Genomic DNA, 13,194 nt, shown 5'->3' on the forward strand with positions numbered 1-13,194 from the left:
TCATTGTGGTAAAATATTCTGCATGAGACTACCAGATACCAGCACTGTTTTGGACAATTTGTATGAGGATCCAAAAATAAGTGAATTAAACAAGAAGACAATGTAATAGAGAGTATTTTATTATGTTGATAAATGATTCAACAAAATCAGGTCATGTGTTACAATGACAGACTAGAAATCCCTCATACATCTGAAAGACCCGATAGTTGAGTTGTAGCCGCCCCAGTCACTGTATCTCCTGTATTCACCGGGTCTCATGAAGTACTGTCGGCCTCTGTAGTTGGGATGTTCATAGAAGATCCAGTAACCGTCCATCACATGGCTGGAGTGAATATCACGGTAACGGAAACGATCAGAGACGGATGGGCAGTCATCCTGGAATTCCATCATCTGTCCTCCAAAGTCAGGCCTCTCATAAATCTTCATTCTGTAGGAGCCTCCCCTGTACTGTAATAGAAATGAAATGACATTAGTGATAAAACTGCAAATATACATTTGGTATATGTAGAAAAAGAGAAACTTTGTAAAGGAAGGAATCTAATGGGGCCCAATGACGACATCAACAATGAGAGCAAAGCTGAGATGATTTATTCACATCGATTCAATAGGTTAATTATGTTTGAGACTTGTTAACAGCAAGCAGCTTCGGCAATTTTATACTAAATCAGTGAATTATCTGTAATAGTGTACATTGGACTGATATTAGTTGGTGCATGCAGGTGGAGGTTTATCAATATCAATAAAAATCTAAATGTTATTCTAGTTCCCACTGTGATGAGGTTCCTTCTCTGTGTGGAGCAGCTTTATCTTTCCTACAATTAAAGTAAGACGAATGGGGTGGGTGCAAACATGTCTGTCAGCACGTTGTAGCCAGTCATAGAGTCATTCAGCCCATCAAGTCCATGCTGGCTCTCTACAGAGCTATCTAGTCAGTATCACACCCCCATTCGATCCACACCTTAGTCTAGCTGCAGATGAATTTATTACTTCCTACACTGTCAATGCTCCAATTTGGCTTTTGGTTCTGAATATCTGATTAATTATGAACAAATGCATCCAATTATATCTCAGATATTCAGGACTTTGCAATCGGCGACCATCGTACGACACTTAGAACTTCCTTCCCAGTTGATGCAATTATTGACTTAAGAACCAACCTGCATAAGTTAACTGCAGGTACAAAATTACAAGGGCTGATGGTTAATTTCTGGCAGTGCCACAAATGGGTGGTAGTGGATCAGTAAATCAGGCAGGATGTGTGACAGGCAGACAATCCACGACCTGTTAATCACCACCGCTGAAAGTTAAAATCAGTCCTGTGGAAACAGCTGATAACTCTTCACTGCTGATGCACAGAAACTCAAATGTCACTGATCATTTTCGAAGTGTCAGTTTGGGTAGAACATCTAAGCCACCAAAGGTAACTCACATATGGGTAGCTGCGACATGACCTGATGCTGTCATTGAATCCCATCCAGCGCTGGTAGTCAGGATATTCGCCCCTGCTCAGAACATACTGGTATCCCATGTAATTGGGTCTCTCATACAGCACCCACCAGTCACTGTCAACACGGATGGAGTTACAGCGGCTGAAGTAAGAGTGCAGGTCAGCACAGTCACTACTGCACTCATAGTGCTGACCCTGGAAGTTCCTGTCCTCGTAAAAGATAATCTGTGGAAAGACATAGGTTTGTAAATTCATAATTTCTCAAACTTGGCAATACTGGATGAAGAATTCCAATACAATATATAAACTCTGTGTTTTCCTTACCTTTCCCATTTTGAGATCACAGTTAGCTTGTAACTAGCTGAATGTTTCACTGCTTCACACAGCTTGGTATTTATATGTTGGGTAAAATGGCTTTACTGAGCTCTTCTTTTGTTATTTTAATGATTGCAATGGTTTGAAATCAGCATAAAAGCAGCAAAACACATGACATATACACTCATTGTAAAGAAAATGAATTTAAGGCACCTATGTCCCATTGATTGCATTTTGCCTTCATGTCTTTTTAATTGTGTGACAATACATTGGAAGCCATTGTGCTCCCTACACTCTGCTTCCACTGAAATTCTCAAACAGTTGTCATTGCACATTCAACCAGGTATTTTTCCAGCATTTCAGTGTAATGGCTGAAGTTTACTCCAAAACTGGTCAAAATGCAGGTGTACATATCCAGAACAAGTTGCTTTCTACATAATCGACAGAAGTATAACTGTCTGTGTATTTAGATTTGAGAATGTGCTTCAAAGTTCATGAGCTTTTATCACTGCATGTATTTATTTGGTGACATTGCCACTGCAATTTTGAGGGTGGTATTTATTGACACCGGTCACAGCCCATTCACGGTTTCATATTTTAATCAGCGATATTTTGTTATGTACTACCTTTCACTTTGTTATAAATTTCAGTTTTGCTGAAGTCATATCAGAACAGTAAAGAGGATAATAGAAAGGCAGATGGTCGTGTAATCAAAATAATTTGTAGAATGTGCATACTGGGGGAGGGTAGTTGGATTCTTTAGTGGGTACTAAATAAAAAGGAGAAAAGAGACTCTGGGATGACCCTGTTCAAGGGATACAAATCAATTGCAATCTAATACATTTTTGACATAATCACAAATATGCTTACTGTCATGAAGATCCCCACCTGCCAAGAATGAGGCATATTAATTTCATCATCTGAACATTAATTTTTAAACTGTTGCTGGAGTGAAGAAATTACTTTTTAAAAAGCGATAACCAGACACTTGGCTGGAGGACATTTGCATACTAAGAGACAGTGCTTCGAGATATGAAAAAATGCTCACTGTTTCAATTAACAGAGATTGGGCTGGGTAATGATGATCCACATCTTGTCAGGGTAAGAGACAGCACTACACCCTCCAAACAAGAGCTTTGGAATCCACAAAGGCAAGAGTGGTTATGATCGCTGGTCACATGACTAACTGGCTGGTCCAGGCAGTTTGAACTAGACACAGGGCAGTTTGAATTCAGACTGCAGATTGCAACTGAACCTGGAACAAGAGTGCTTATCTCTTGGCTGGCTCTCTCTCTCGCTTTCTCACAAGCCTCCAGACACACTGAAAACACATAAACCTCAAGAGAGAAAAGACTCCGCCATCGAAACAAGTTAAAGCATGCACTGGGCCCCAACGACCAGCAAGACTTACCGGCAACCAAGGTCTTCACATTGAACTCAAAAGACCATAAATAACTACCAGATATTGCCTCAAACATTTCCCATTTATTCCTTCTACTTTTTCTGTCTCTATCTGCGTGTGTGTTTATCGCGTATGCATGCGAGCGTGGTCGCATTGTGTATTCGTAGCCGTTACCCAAACTAGTGTTTAAGATTAATAACTTTCATCTTTCTTGTCTAAATCTAATAAAACCTGTCTGATTTATTTGCCTTACAATTGGAAAACAGTGAACAAGGAGTCACTGAAGGGGAGTTAAAACACGGTGTTTTTAAAATTAAATCCTGTCACAGTGAGACCAGGCAAAGGATGAGAGGGAACACCTGGACCCCCATCTCAACTGGTCATAAACAAAAATAGGATAAAAGCAAAGATCCCAGTGACTGGGAAAGATACAAAGAACAGCAAAGGATGACAAACCAGACAGTAAGTGCTACAAAAAAGAAACTTGTAAGGGATATCAAGATCAAAACAAAAATGTGTCATGTAGTGATTGATTGATTAGTCTGTCCATTGATCAGTATTCACTGTGTTTGATTGCTTAAGCCTATGGTTGGAGCTGAAGAGTTGAAACTGAAACCAAAAGATAGAGAGCTAAAATGTTTTACAAAACAGAGACTGTTCAGGAGAAGACATGTACCTTGTAAGAGGTACCTTGTAAGACCTTGTAAGAACTGAGATATTTTAAAGTCCTGTAAATAAACCAGTTGGTGGTTTAATAGTAGTGTGGTATCTGCATTGCTCTGAGATAAATCAGATGTACGTAATATATCCAGCAATCCGGCGTAAACATAACAAAAACGAGGCTACGAGGATGATTCCGCAGAGTTCATTGTTATCAACTCCAGAACCATTTGTTTCAATGGTGGGAAATCCTCCCATGTGCTAGGAGCGATGGATTTCAGGGTTCAAGATGTACTTGCTCACTACAAGGACAGACAGCCCAGATATAGAAGTGAACCAGAAGAAAATGATACTTGTACATTGTCTAGGAGCAGAAGGCCAGTGTATATTCGAGCAGGTCACAGAAGATACCTCTAAGTTTGATACAGTGGTAAATGCTCTCAAAAAATACTTTGGGCCAGAGGAAAGTGTGATGAAAGAGCAATGCGCATTACGTCAGAGATCCCAGGGACTTGGTGAGCCCATTAAACAAAAGTGACAGCATTGCAGTGATTGGTGGCTACATGTAAATTTGGCACACTAACCAATAAATTAATTTGTGACCAATTGATTGGAAAGACTTCAATTCCGCAAATTAGGGAATGTCTCCTCATGGAGGATGATGATTTGACCTTGGAAAATGTCATCACCTGAGCAGTTCAGATTGAATCTGCCATGTTTTGAAGTGGTTACAAACACATGCACTCTTAGACTCACAGTTACAGATACAGCTTGCCCAACCAGCTGCAGTGCAAGGGTTTGGGACAAGAAGAACTCAGCAACCTCATCAAATTGTGTCCCATTAAGGTAAGTTACCTTCAAAACTGTGCCGAAATTGTGGAAATGCTCATTGAGTCACAATGCCATGTCCAGCTCAAGGGAAAAAGTGTAATTCAAGGCCAAGTATGTTTTCCCCTCTTGTTGGTTCCCTCACCACCTGCCGCATACCCAGTCTAGCAGATATGTCCTTTAGGACTCGGCCAGCTCGGTCAGTAGTGGTGCTACCGAGCCACTCTTGGTGATGGACATTGAAGTCCCCCACCCAGAGTACATTTTGTGCCCTCGCCACACTCAGTGCTTCCTCCAAGTGCTGTTCAACATGGAGGAGTATGACTCATCAGCTGAGGGAGGGCGGTAGGTGGTAATCAGCAGGAGGTTTCCTTGTCCATGTTTGACCTGATGCCATGAGACTTCATGGGGTCCAGAGTCGATGTTGAGGACTCCCAAGGCAACTACCTCCCTACTGTATACCACTGTGCCACCACCTCTGGTGGGTCTGCCCTGCTGGTGGGACAGGACATACCCGGGGATGGTGGTGGCAGTGTCTCGGACATTGTCTGTGAGGTATGATTCCGTGAGTATGACTATGTCAGGCTGTTGCTTGACTAGTCTGTGGGACAGCTCGCTCAACTGTGGCACAAGCCCCCAGATGTTAGTAAGGAGAACTTTGCAGGGTCGACAGGGCTGGGTTTGCCGTTGTCGTTTCCGGTGCCTAGGTCGATGCCGGGTGGTCCGTCCGGTTTCATTCCTTTTTATTGACTTCATAGCGGTTAGATACAAATGAGTGGCTTGCTAGGCCATTTCAGAGGGCATGTAAGAGTCAACCACATTGCTGTGGGTCTGGAGTCACGTGTCGGCCAGACCAGGTAAGGACAGCAGATTTCCTTCCCTAAAGAGCATTAGTGAACCAGATGGGTTTTTCCAACAATCGACAATGGTTTCATGGCCATCATTAGATTAGCTTTTAATTCCAGATTTATTAATTGAATTCAAATTCCACCTTCTGCTGTGGTGGGATTTGAACCCATATCCCCAGAGCAATACCCTGGGTCTCTGGGTTACTAGTCCAGTGACAATACCACTACGCCACTGCCTCCCCCTGAATGATGGGGCCGTAATTGGCCGGGTTGGACTTGTCCTGCTTTTTGTGTATAGGACATGCCTGGGCAATTTTCCACATTGCTGGGTAAATGCCAGTCTTGCAGCTGTACTGGAACAGCTTGGCTAGGGGCCTGGCAAGTTTAGGAGCACAGGTCTTCAGTACTATTGCCGTAATGTTATCAGGGCCCACAGCCTTTGCAGTATCCCGTGCCTTCAGTCGTTTCTTGATATCATGCGGAATGAATTGAATTGGCTGAAGACTGGCATCTGTGATGCTGAGGACTTCAGGAGGAGGCCGAGATGGATCATTAAGTTGACACTTCTGGCTGAAGATTGTTGCAAATGCTTCTGCCTTATCTTTTGCACTGATGTGCTGGGCTCCCCCATCATTGAGGATGGGGATATTTGTGGAGCCACCTATTCCAGTTAGTTGTTTAATTGACCACCACCATTCACAACTGGCATCTCTGAAGCTGGGACTTCAGCTGCAGGCCAAGCAGGATCAATCACTAGGCACTTCTGGCTGATGATAGTTGTAAATGCTCAAGCTTTCTCTTTTGCATTTACTTTCTCAGCTCCCTATCATTCAGAATGGGGATGTTCTTGGAGCCTCCTCCTCCTGTTAGCTGTTTAATTGTCTGCCACCATTCATGACTGGATGTGGCAGGGCTGCAGAGCATTGATTTGATCTGTTCATTGTGGAATCATTTAGCTCTCCCTATAGCATTTTGCTTCTGCTGTTCAGCATGCATGTAATCCTGTGTTGTAACTTCACCAGGTTGGCACCTCATTTTCAGATATGCCTGATGCTGCCCCTGGCATGTTCTCCGACACTATTCGACAGTTACTTGGCTTGAGGGTACTGGTAGAATGAGGGATATGCTGGGCCAAGATGTTACAGATTGTGGTGAAATGCATATGTGCTGCTGCTGATGGCCCAAAGTGCTTCATGGATACCCAGTTTTGAGCTGCTAGATCTGTAATGAGTCTATCCCATTTGGCATGATGGTAGTGCCACACAACACAATGGAGGGTGTCCTCAGTGTGAAGATGGGACTTCATCTTGCCATGTGTACAAGAGGTGCGATGATGAAAAATGATGGACTAAAACAAAAAGTTATAAAAATTGGCTTTGTTTTTACAAAATGGACCTTTATTTTAAAAAGTGAACAATGTGCTCCAAAATGGCCACCGAAGGTAAAAAACTTGACCTTAGCTTATTCAAATTGTCTGACAGGGACAAAGGAAAATCTTCAAAGCTAAGAAGGGGTCAGTTGTACCCATCCCACACCCATCCTGAAATCTTCCTGAGTTGAATGGTTCTTCTGAAACAAAGAAGGTGTGAAGTGGAAACAGCATAAACCTGATTATTATCATCCTGAACCCATCAAAAGACACCATTGAATTGAATGGGGGGGGTTCTTCTAAAATAAAGAAGGAGTGGAGTGGCCACATCCTAGGCAATTGTCAGTCACTACAGGGAAGCAAATGCCTATCTCCCAGCAGAGGTGAAATGTCACGCAATTTTACCTTAAATGGGAGGTCTAGAGAGAGATAGACCAGAAAGAAGCATCCAAGAAGCTTTTCCAGCTAAGGGTCTGGGAGAATTTCAGCAAGCCAGAAGTGACATTCTCTGCTGTAGAATTCTACATCTGCACTTAAACAGCAGTGAATCAGAAGTGATCCACTGGCTTCAACTGAACTTTCAACCGAGAGAAGCCTACAAACACCACAGGCCTGCAACCAATGCGGGCTTGACTTCCGAGAGAACTCAACAAGTTTACCGTGACCCTTGAAACCTAGCCCCACTTACCATCGCTTACCCCTTTTCCTCTCTATCTGTCTCTACTTATGTGTGTGCGCATGAACGAATGTGTGAGTGGATGCAGTTGGGAGAATTTCGGGTTAAGACATATGTTGTGTGATTTCCTTTAAGAGTAATGTACCTTTAAGATCTTAGTATGCTAATGAGCCAAGTGCCAGAATGTAGTCATTTGGCAACATGCCAGTTTCTGCTCCTGTAACACCAAGAGGCAAGGTCCTGTAATAGTTGGCTCTGTACTGTATATATTAGCTGCTTCATAAACCTGTTTTGAGATCTTCAAACAACCTGAACTCCACGTATATTTACGCTGCATCAGACAACATCAAAAAAGATTCTCACTGCAGCGTATTGATCGATAAGTAAATGATTTCCTGTTTTAACCCCACAAGAAAACCAGTAGCTGGCTTTTTTTGACAAATAAAACACAAAGGGATAAACCCAAATAAAGGGATAAACCCCCAGTCAGCTGGGGGTGGAACAGTAACCATACCGATCTCCACAAGGAGATTGGTGGTCACTCCTACCAATGCTGTTGTGGACAGATGCATCTGCGACAGGTATATTGGTGAGGATGAGGCTGTAGTGTTGTTCTGTGTTCTTAAGTCTTCATTAAATTATAATTGTAGGCTTTTTATTCAGATTCAACACAAACACTATTTATTGTCTTACTCATCTATATTGCATGAACTCAGGTCCAGGTCTTTTAATCATGTGTGTGTGTGTGTGCTCTCTGCAAACCATGTGTTGAATGTGCCTCTCAAAATGATGGCTCCTGCATTTGTGGGCTGATCTCTTAAAGGTGTGGTTTTCTTAAAGGTGAAGTCCTCATTACAGTGCATTACAGAGGACAAGTACATTTTTTTCTTTATGTTGCCACAAGTCCAGTCTGCCAGATATGTCATTTGGACTCAGCCAGCTTACTCAGTACTGATGGACATAAGTCCTCCACCTAAAGTACATTCTGTGCCCTTGCAACCCCACAGTGTCTTTTCCAAGTTATGTTCAGCATGGAGGAGTACTAATTCATCTGTTGAGAGAAGGCCATAAGTGGTAGATAGTCACTGCTAATAAAGAAAGAAAGATTTGCATTTATATAGCAGCTTTCACACTCTCAGGATGTCTTAAGGCTCTTCAGATGTGTAATATAAGAAATAGATATATAGACTCACAGCAGAAATAGATAATTTTCTTTAAAAAAAACTGCTTGAGATATTTTTGTCATGTGATATGCTTCCTAGTGTGTTTTTCATTTGATGTGTCACATTCTCTTGACACATTCACTGTGTGGTTGCTCCTGCCCCACTTCCCCTAGGCCACAAGACCAAACATCCTCTGACGATCTCCCCTGCTCTGGTCCTGATCTTGCATCTTTCTCTAATTTCTCTCCTATCACCCCTCATGCCTTCTCCAAGCTCTTCTTGTCCATGGGAACCATCTCCTGATCCCTTGATCCTATTCTCACTAAATTGCTGAGCACCAGACTTCCCTTCTTGGCTCCTATGTTAGCTGATATTCTTAATGGTTCTCTCTCATTGGATTTTGTCTTCCTTTCCTTTGTATCTGTCTTTATCAACCCTGTGTTCAAGAAAACCTCAGATGAGGCAGTGTTGCAGGTGGGGACTATGTATGTTGCAAATTCCTATTTTTCAGTCGACAAATGCACTGGTGGAGCACTGGAGACTGATAGGCCAAGGGAATTGAATCATCACAGCCTCCGGAAGTGGAAGTATTCCTTATCGGAGGACATTCAGGCCAAGAATAGGTGCCTAAAGGCCCCATACAAATGACATAATCTATTGAGTGCACAAACTCCAGCAACACCAGCAGTGGATGGTGCTATTGGCCCATTCACAGCTTTTCTGGCAGTCTCATGGCCCACACATTTTCTGCTTCTCTATTTATTCACTTTAATGATAATCATATAGCTGAAATCATTGTGGTAAAATATTCTGCATGAGACTACCAGATACAAGCACTGTTTTGGACAATTTGTATGAGGATTCAAAAATAAATCAATTGAACAAGAAGACAATGTAATAGAGAGTATTTTATTATGTTCATAAATAATTCAACAAAATCAGGTCATGTGTTACAATGACAGACTAGAAATCCCTCATACATCTGAAAGACCCGATAGTTGAGTTGTAGCCGCCCCAGTCACTGAATCTCCTGTATTCACCGGGTCTCATGAAGTACTGTCGGCCTCTGTAGTTGGGATGTTCATAGAAGATCCAGTAACCGTCCATCACATGGCTGGAGTGAATGTCACGGTAACGGAAACTATCATCGACGGATGGACAGTCATCCTGGAATTCCATCATCTGTCCTCCAAAGTCAGGTCTCTCGTAAATCTTCATTCTGTAGGAGCCTCCCCTGTACTGTAATAGAAATGAAATGACATTAGTGATAAAACTACAAATATACATTTGGTATATGTAGACAAAGAGAAACTTGGTAAAGGAAGGAATCTAATGGGGCCCAATGATGACATCAACAATGAGAGCAAAGCTGAGATGATTTATTCACATCGATTCAATAGGTTAATTATGTTTGAGACTTGTTAACAGCAAGCAGCTTTGGCAATTTTATACTAAATCAGTGAATTATCTATAAGAGTGTACATTGGACTGATATTAGTTGGTGCATGCAGGTGGAGGTTTAGCAATATCAATAAAAATCTAAATGTTATTCTAGTTCCCACTGTGATGAGGTTCCTTCTCTGTGTGGAGCAGCTTTATCTTTCCTACAATTAAAGTAAGACGAATGGGGTGGGTGCAAACATGTCTGTCAGCACGTTGTAGCCAGTCATAGAGTCATTCAGCCCATCAAGTCCATGCTGGCTCTCTACAGAGCTATCTAGTCAGTATCACACCCCCATTCGATCCACACCTTAGTCTAGCTGCAGATGAATTTATTACTTCCTACACTGTCAATGCTCCAATTTGGCTTTTGGTTCTGAATATCTGATTAATTATGAACAAATGCATCCAATTATATCTCAGATATTCAGGACTTTGCAATAGGCGACCATCGTACGACACTTAGAACTTCTTTCCCAGTTGATGCAATTATTGACTTAAGAACCAACCTGCATAAATTAACTGCAGGTACAAAATTACAAGGGCTGATAGTAATTTCTGGCAGTGCCACAAATGGGTGGTAGTGGATCAGTAAATCAGGCAGGATGTGTGACAGGCAGACAATCCACTACCTGTTAATCACCACCGCTGAAAGTTAAAATCAGTCCTGTGGAAACAGCTGATGACTCTTCAGTGCTGATGCACAGAAACTCAAATGTCACTGATCATTTTCTAAGTGTCACTTTGGGTAGAACATCTAAGCCACCAAAGGTAACTCACATATGGGTAGGTGCGACATGACCTGATGCTGTCATTGAATCCCATCCAGCGCTGGTAGTCAGGATATTCGCCCCTGCTCAGAACATACTGGTATCCCATGTAATTGGGTCTCTCATACACCACCCACCAGTCACTGTCAACACGGATGGAGTTACAGCGGCTGAAGAAAGAGTGCAGGTCAGCACAGTCAGTACTGCACTCATAGTGCCGACCCTGGAAGTTCCTGTCCTCGTAAAAGATAATCTGTGGAAAGACATAGGTTTGTAAATTCATAATTTCTCAAACTTGGCAATACTGGATGAAGAATTCCAATACAATATATAAACTCTGTGTTTTCCTTACCTTTCCCATTTTGAGATCACAGTTAGCTTGTAACTAGCTGAATGTTTCATTGCTTCACACATCTTGGTATTTATATGTTGGGTAAAATGGCTTTGCTGAGCTCTTCTTTTGTTATTTTAATGATTGCAATGGTTTGAAATCAGCATAAAAGCAGCAAAACACATGACATATACACTCATTGTAAAGAAAATGAATTTAAGGCACCTATGTCCCATTGATTGCATTTTGCCTTCATGTCTTTTTAATTGTGTGACAATACATTGGAAGCCATTGTGCTCCCTACACTCTGCTTCCACTGAAATTCTCAAACAGTTGTCATTGCACATTCAACCAGGTATTTTTCCAGCATTTCAGTGTCATGGCTGAAGTTTACTCCAAAACTGGTCAAAATGCAGATGTACATATCCAGAACAAGTTGCTTTCTACATAATCGACAGAAGTATAACTGTCTGTGTATTTAGATTTGAGAATGTGCTTCAAAGTTCATAATCTTTTATCACTGCATGTATTTATTTGGTGACATTGCCACTGCAATTTTGAGGGTGGTATTTATTAACACCGGTCACAGCCCATTCACGGTTTCATATTTTAATCAGCGATATTTTGTTATGTACTACCTTTCACTTTGTTATAAATTTCAGTTTTGCTGAAGTCATATCAGAACAGTAAAGAGGATAATAGAAAGGCAGATGGTCGTGTAATCAAAATAATTTGTAGAATGTGCATACTGGGGGAGGGTAGTTGGATTCTTTAGTGGGTACTAAATAAAAAGGAGAAAAGAGACTCTGGGATGACCCTGTTCAAGGGATACAAATCAATTGCAATCTAATACATTTTTGACATAATCACAAATATGCTTACTGTCATGAAGATCCCCACCTGCCAAGAATGAGGCATATTAATTTCATCATCTGAACATTAATTTTTAAACTGTTGCTGGAGTGAAGAAATTACTTTTTAAAAAGCGATAACCAGACACTTGGCTGGAGGACATTTGCATACTAAGAGACAGTGCTTCGAGATATAAAAAAATGCTCACTGTTTCAATTAACAGAGATTGGGCTGGGTAATGATGATCCACATCTTGTCAGGGTAAGAGACAGCACTACACCCCCCAAACAAGAGCTTTGGAATCCACAAAGGCAAGAGTGGTTATGATCGCTGGTCACATGACTAACCGGCTGGTCCAGGCAGTTTGAACTAGACACAGGGCAGTTTGAATTCAGACTGCAGATTGCAACTGAACCTGGAACAAGAGTGCTTCTCTCTTGGCTGGCTCTCTCTCGCTTTCTCACAAGCCTCCAGACACACTGAAAACACATAAACCTCAAGAGAGAAAAGACTCCGCCATCGAAACAAGTTAAAGCATGCACTGGGCCCCAACGACCAGCAAGACTTACCGGCAACCAAAGTCTTCACATTGAACTCAAAAGACCATAAATAACTACCAGATATTGCCTCAAATGTTTCCCATTTATTCCTTCTACTTTTTCTGTCTCTATCTGCGTGTGTGTTTATCGCGTATGCATGCGAGCGTGGTCGCATTGTGTATTCGTAGCCATTACCCAAATTAGTGTTTAAGATTAATAACTTCCATCTTTCTTGTCTAAATCTTATAAAACCTGTCTGATTTATTTGCCTTACAATTGGGAAACAGTGAACAAGGAGTCACTGAAGGGGAGTTAAAATACGATGTTTTTAAAATTAAATCTTGTCACAGTGAGACCAGGCAAAGGATGAGAGGGAACACCTGGACCCCCATCTCAACTGGTCATAAACAAAAATAGAATAAAAGCAAAGATCCCAGTGACTGGGAAAGATACAAAGAACAGCAAAGGATGACAAACCAGACAGTAAGTGCTACAAAAAATAAGCATGAAAAGAAACTTGTAAGGGATATCAAGATCAAAACAAAAATGTGTCA

At 41.7% G+C, this 13,194-nt stretch overlaps 2 protein-coding genes across 8 annotated transcripts; both read right to left on the reverse strand.

Moving 5' to 3' along the window:
* Positions 1-171: 171 nt before the first annotated feature.
* LOC137372200 (gamma-crystallin S-1-like) lies at positions 172-2,765 on the reverse strand. Of its 4 annotated transcripts, XM_068035803.1 has the most exons (4): positions 1,772-1,780; positions 1,430-1,672; positions 831-853; positions 172-442 (listed from the first exon to the last, which is right to left on the reverse strand). In XM_068035803.1, the coding sequence occupies exons 1-4, from the start codon at positions 1,778-1,780 to the stop codon at positions 172-174; spliced, it is 546 nt and encodes a 181-aa protein (XP_067891904.1). The 4 variants fall into 4 exon arrangements, with proteins under 4 accessions (XP_067891904.1, XP_067891905.1, XP_067891906.1 ...); XM_068035804.1 differs by lacking the exons at positions 831-853; positions 1,772-1,780 and adding an exon at positions 2,751-2,765 and having other exon boundaries at positions 172-447; XM_068035805.1 differs by lacking the exon at positions 831-853 and having other exon boundaries at positions 172-447.
* A 6,906-nt stretch (positions 2,766-9,671) lies between these two features.
* LOC137372199 (gamma-crystallin S-1-like) lies at positions 9,672-12,264 on the reverse strand. 4 transcript variants are annotated; one of them, XM_068035799.1, is made up of 4 exons: positions 11,271-11,279; positions 10,929-11,171; positions 10,331-10,353; positions 9,672-9,942 (listed from the first exon to the last, which is right to left on the reverse strand). In XM_068035799.1, exons 1-4 carry the CDS (start codon positions 11,277-11,279, stop codon positions 9,672-9,674), a joined length of 546 nt encoding a protein of 181 aa, XP_067891900.1. The 4 variants fall into 4 exon arrangements, with proteins under 4 accessions (XP_067891900.1, XP_067891901.1, XP_067891902.1 ...); XM_068035800.1 differs by lacking the exons at positions 10,331-10,353; positions 11,271-11,279 and adding an exon at positions 12,250-12,264 and having other exon boundaries at positions 9,672-9,947; XM_068035801.1 differs by lacking the exon at positions 10,331-10,353 and having other exon boundaries at positions 9,672-9,947.
* Between the last annotated feature and the right edge of the window lie 930 nt (positions 12,265-13,194).

This window comes from Heterodontus francisci, chromosome 7 (genome assembly GCF_036365525.1).
Source record: "Heterodontus francisci isolate sHetFra1 chromosome 7, sHetFra1.hap1, whole genome shotgun sequence".
In the NCBI taxonomy this organism is placed as follows: domain Eukaryota; kingdom Metazoa; phylum Chordata; class Chondrichthyes; order Heterodontiformes; family Heterodontidae; genus Heterodontus; species Heterodontus francisci.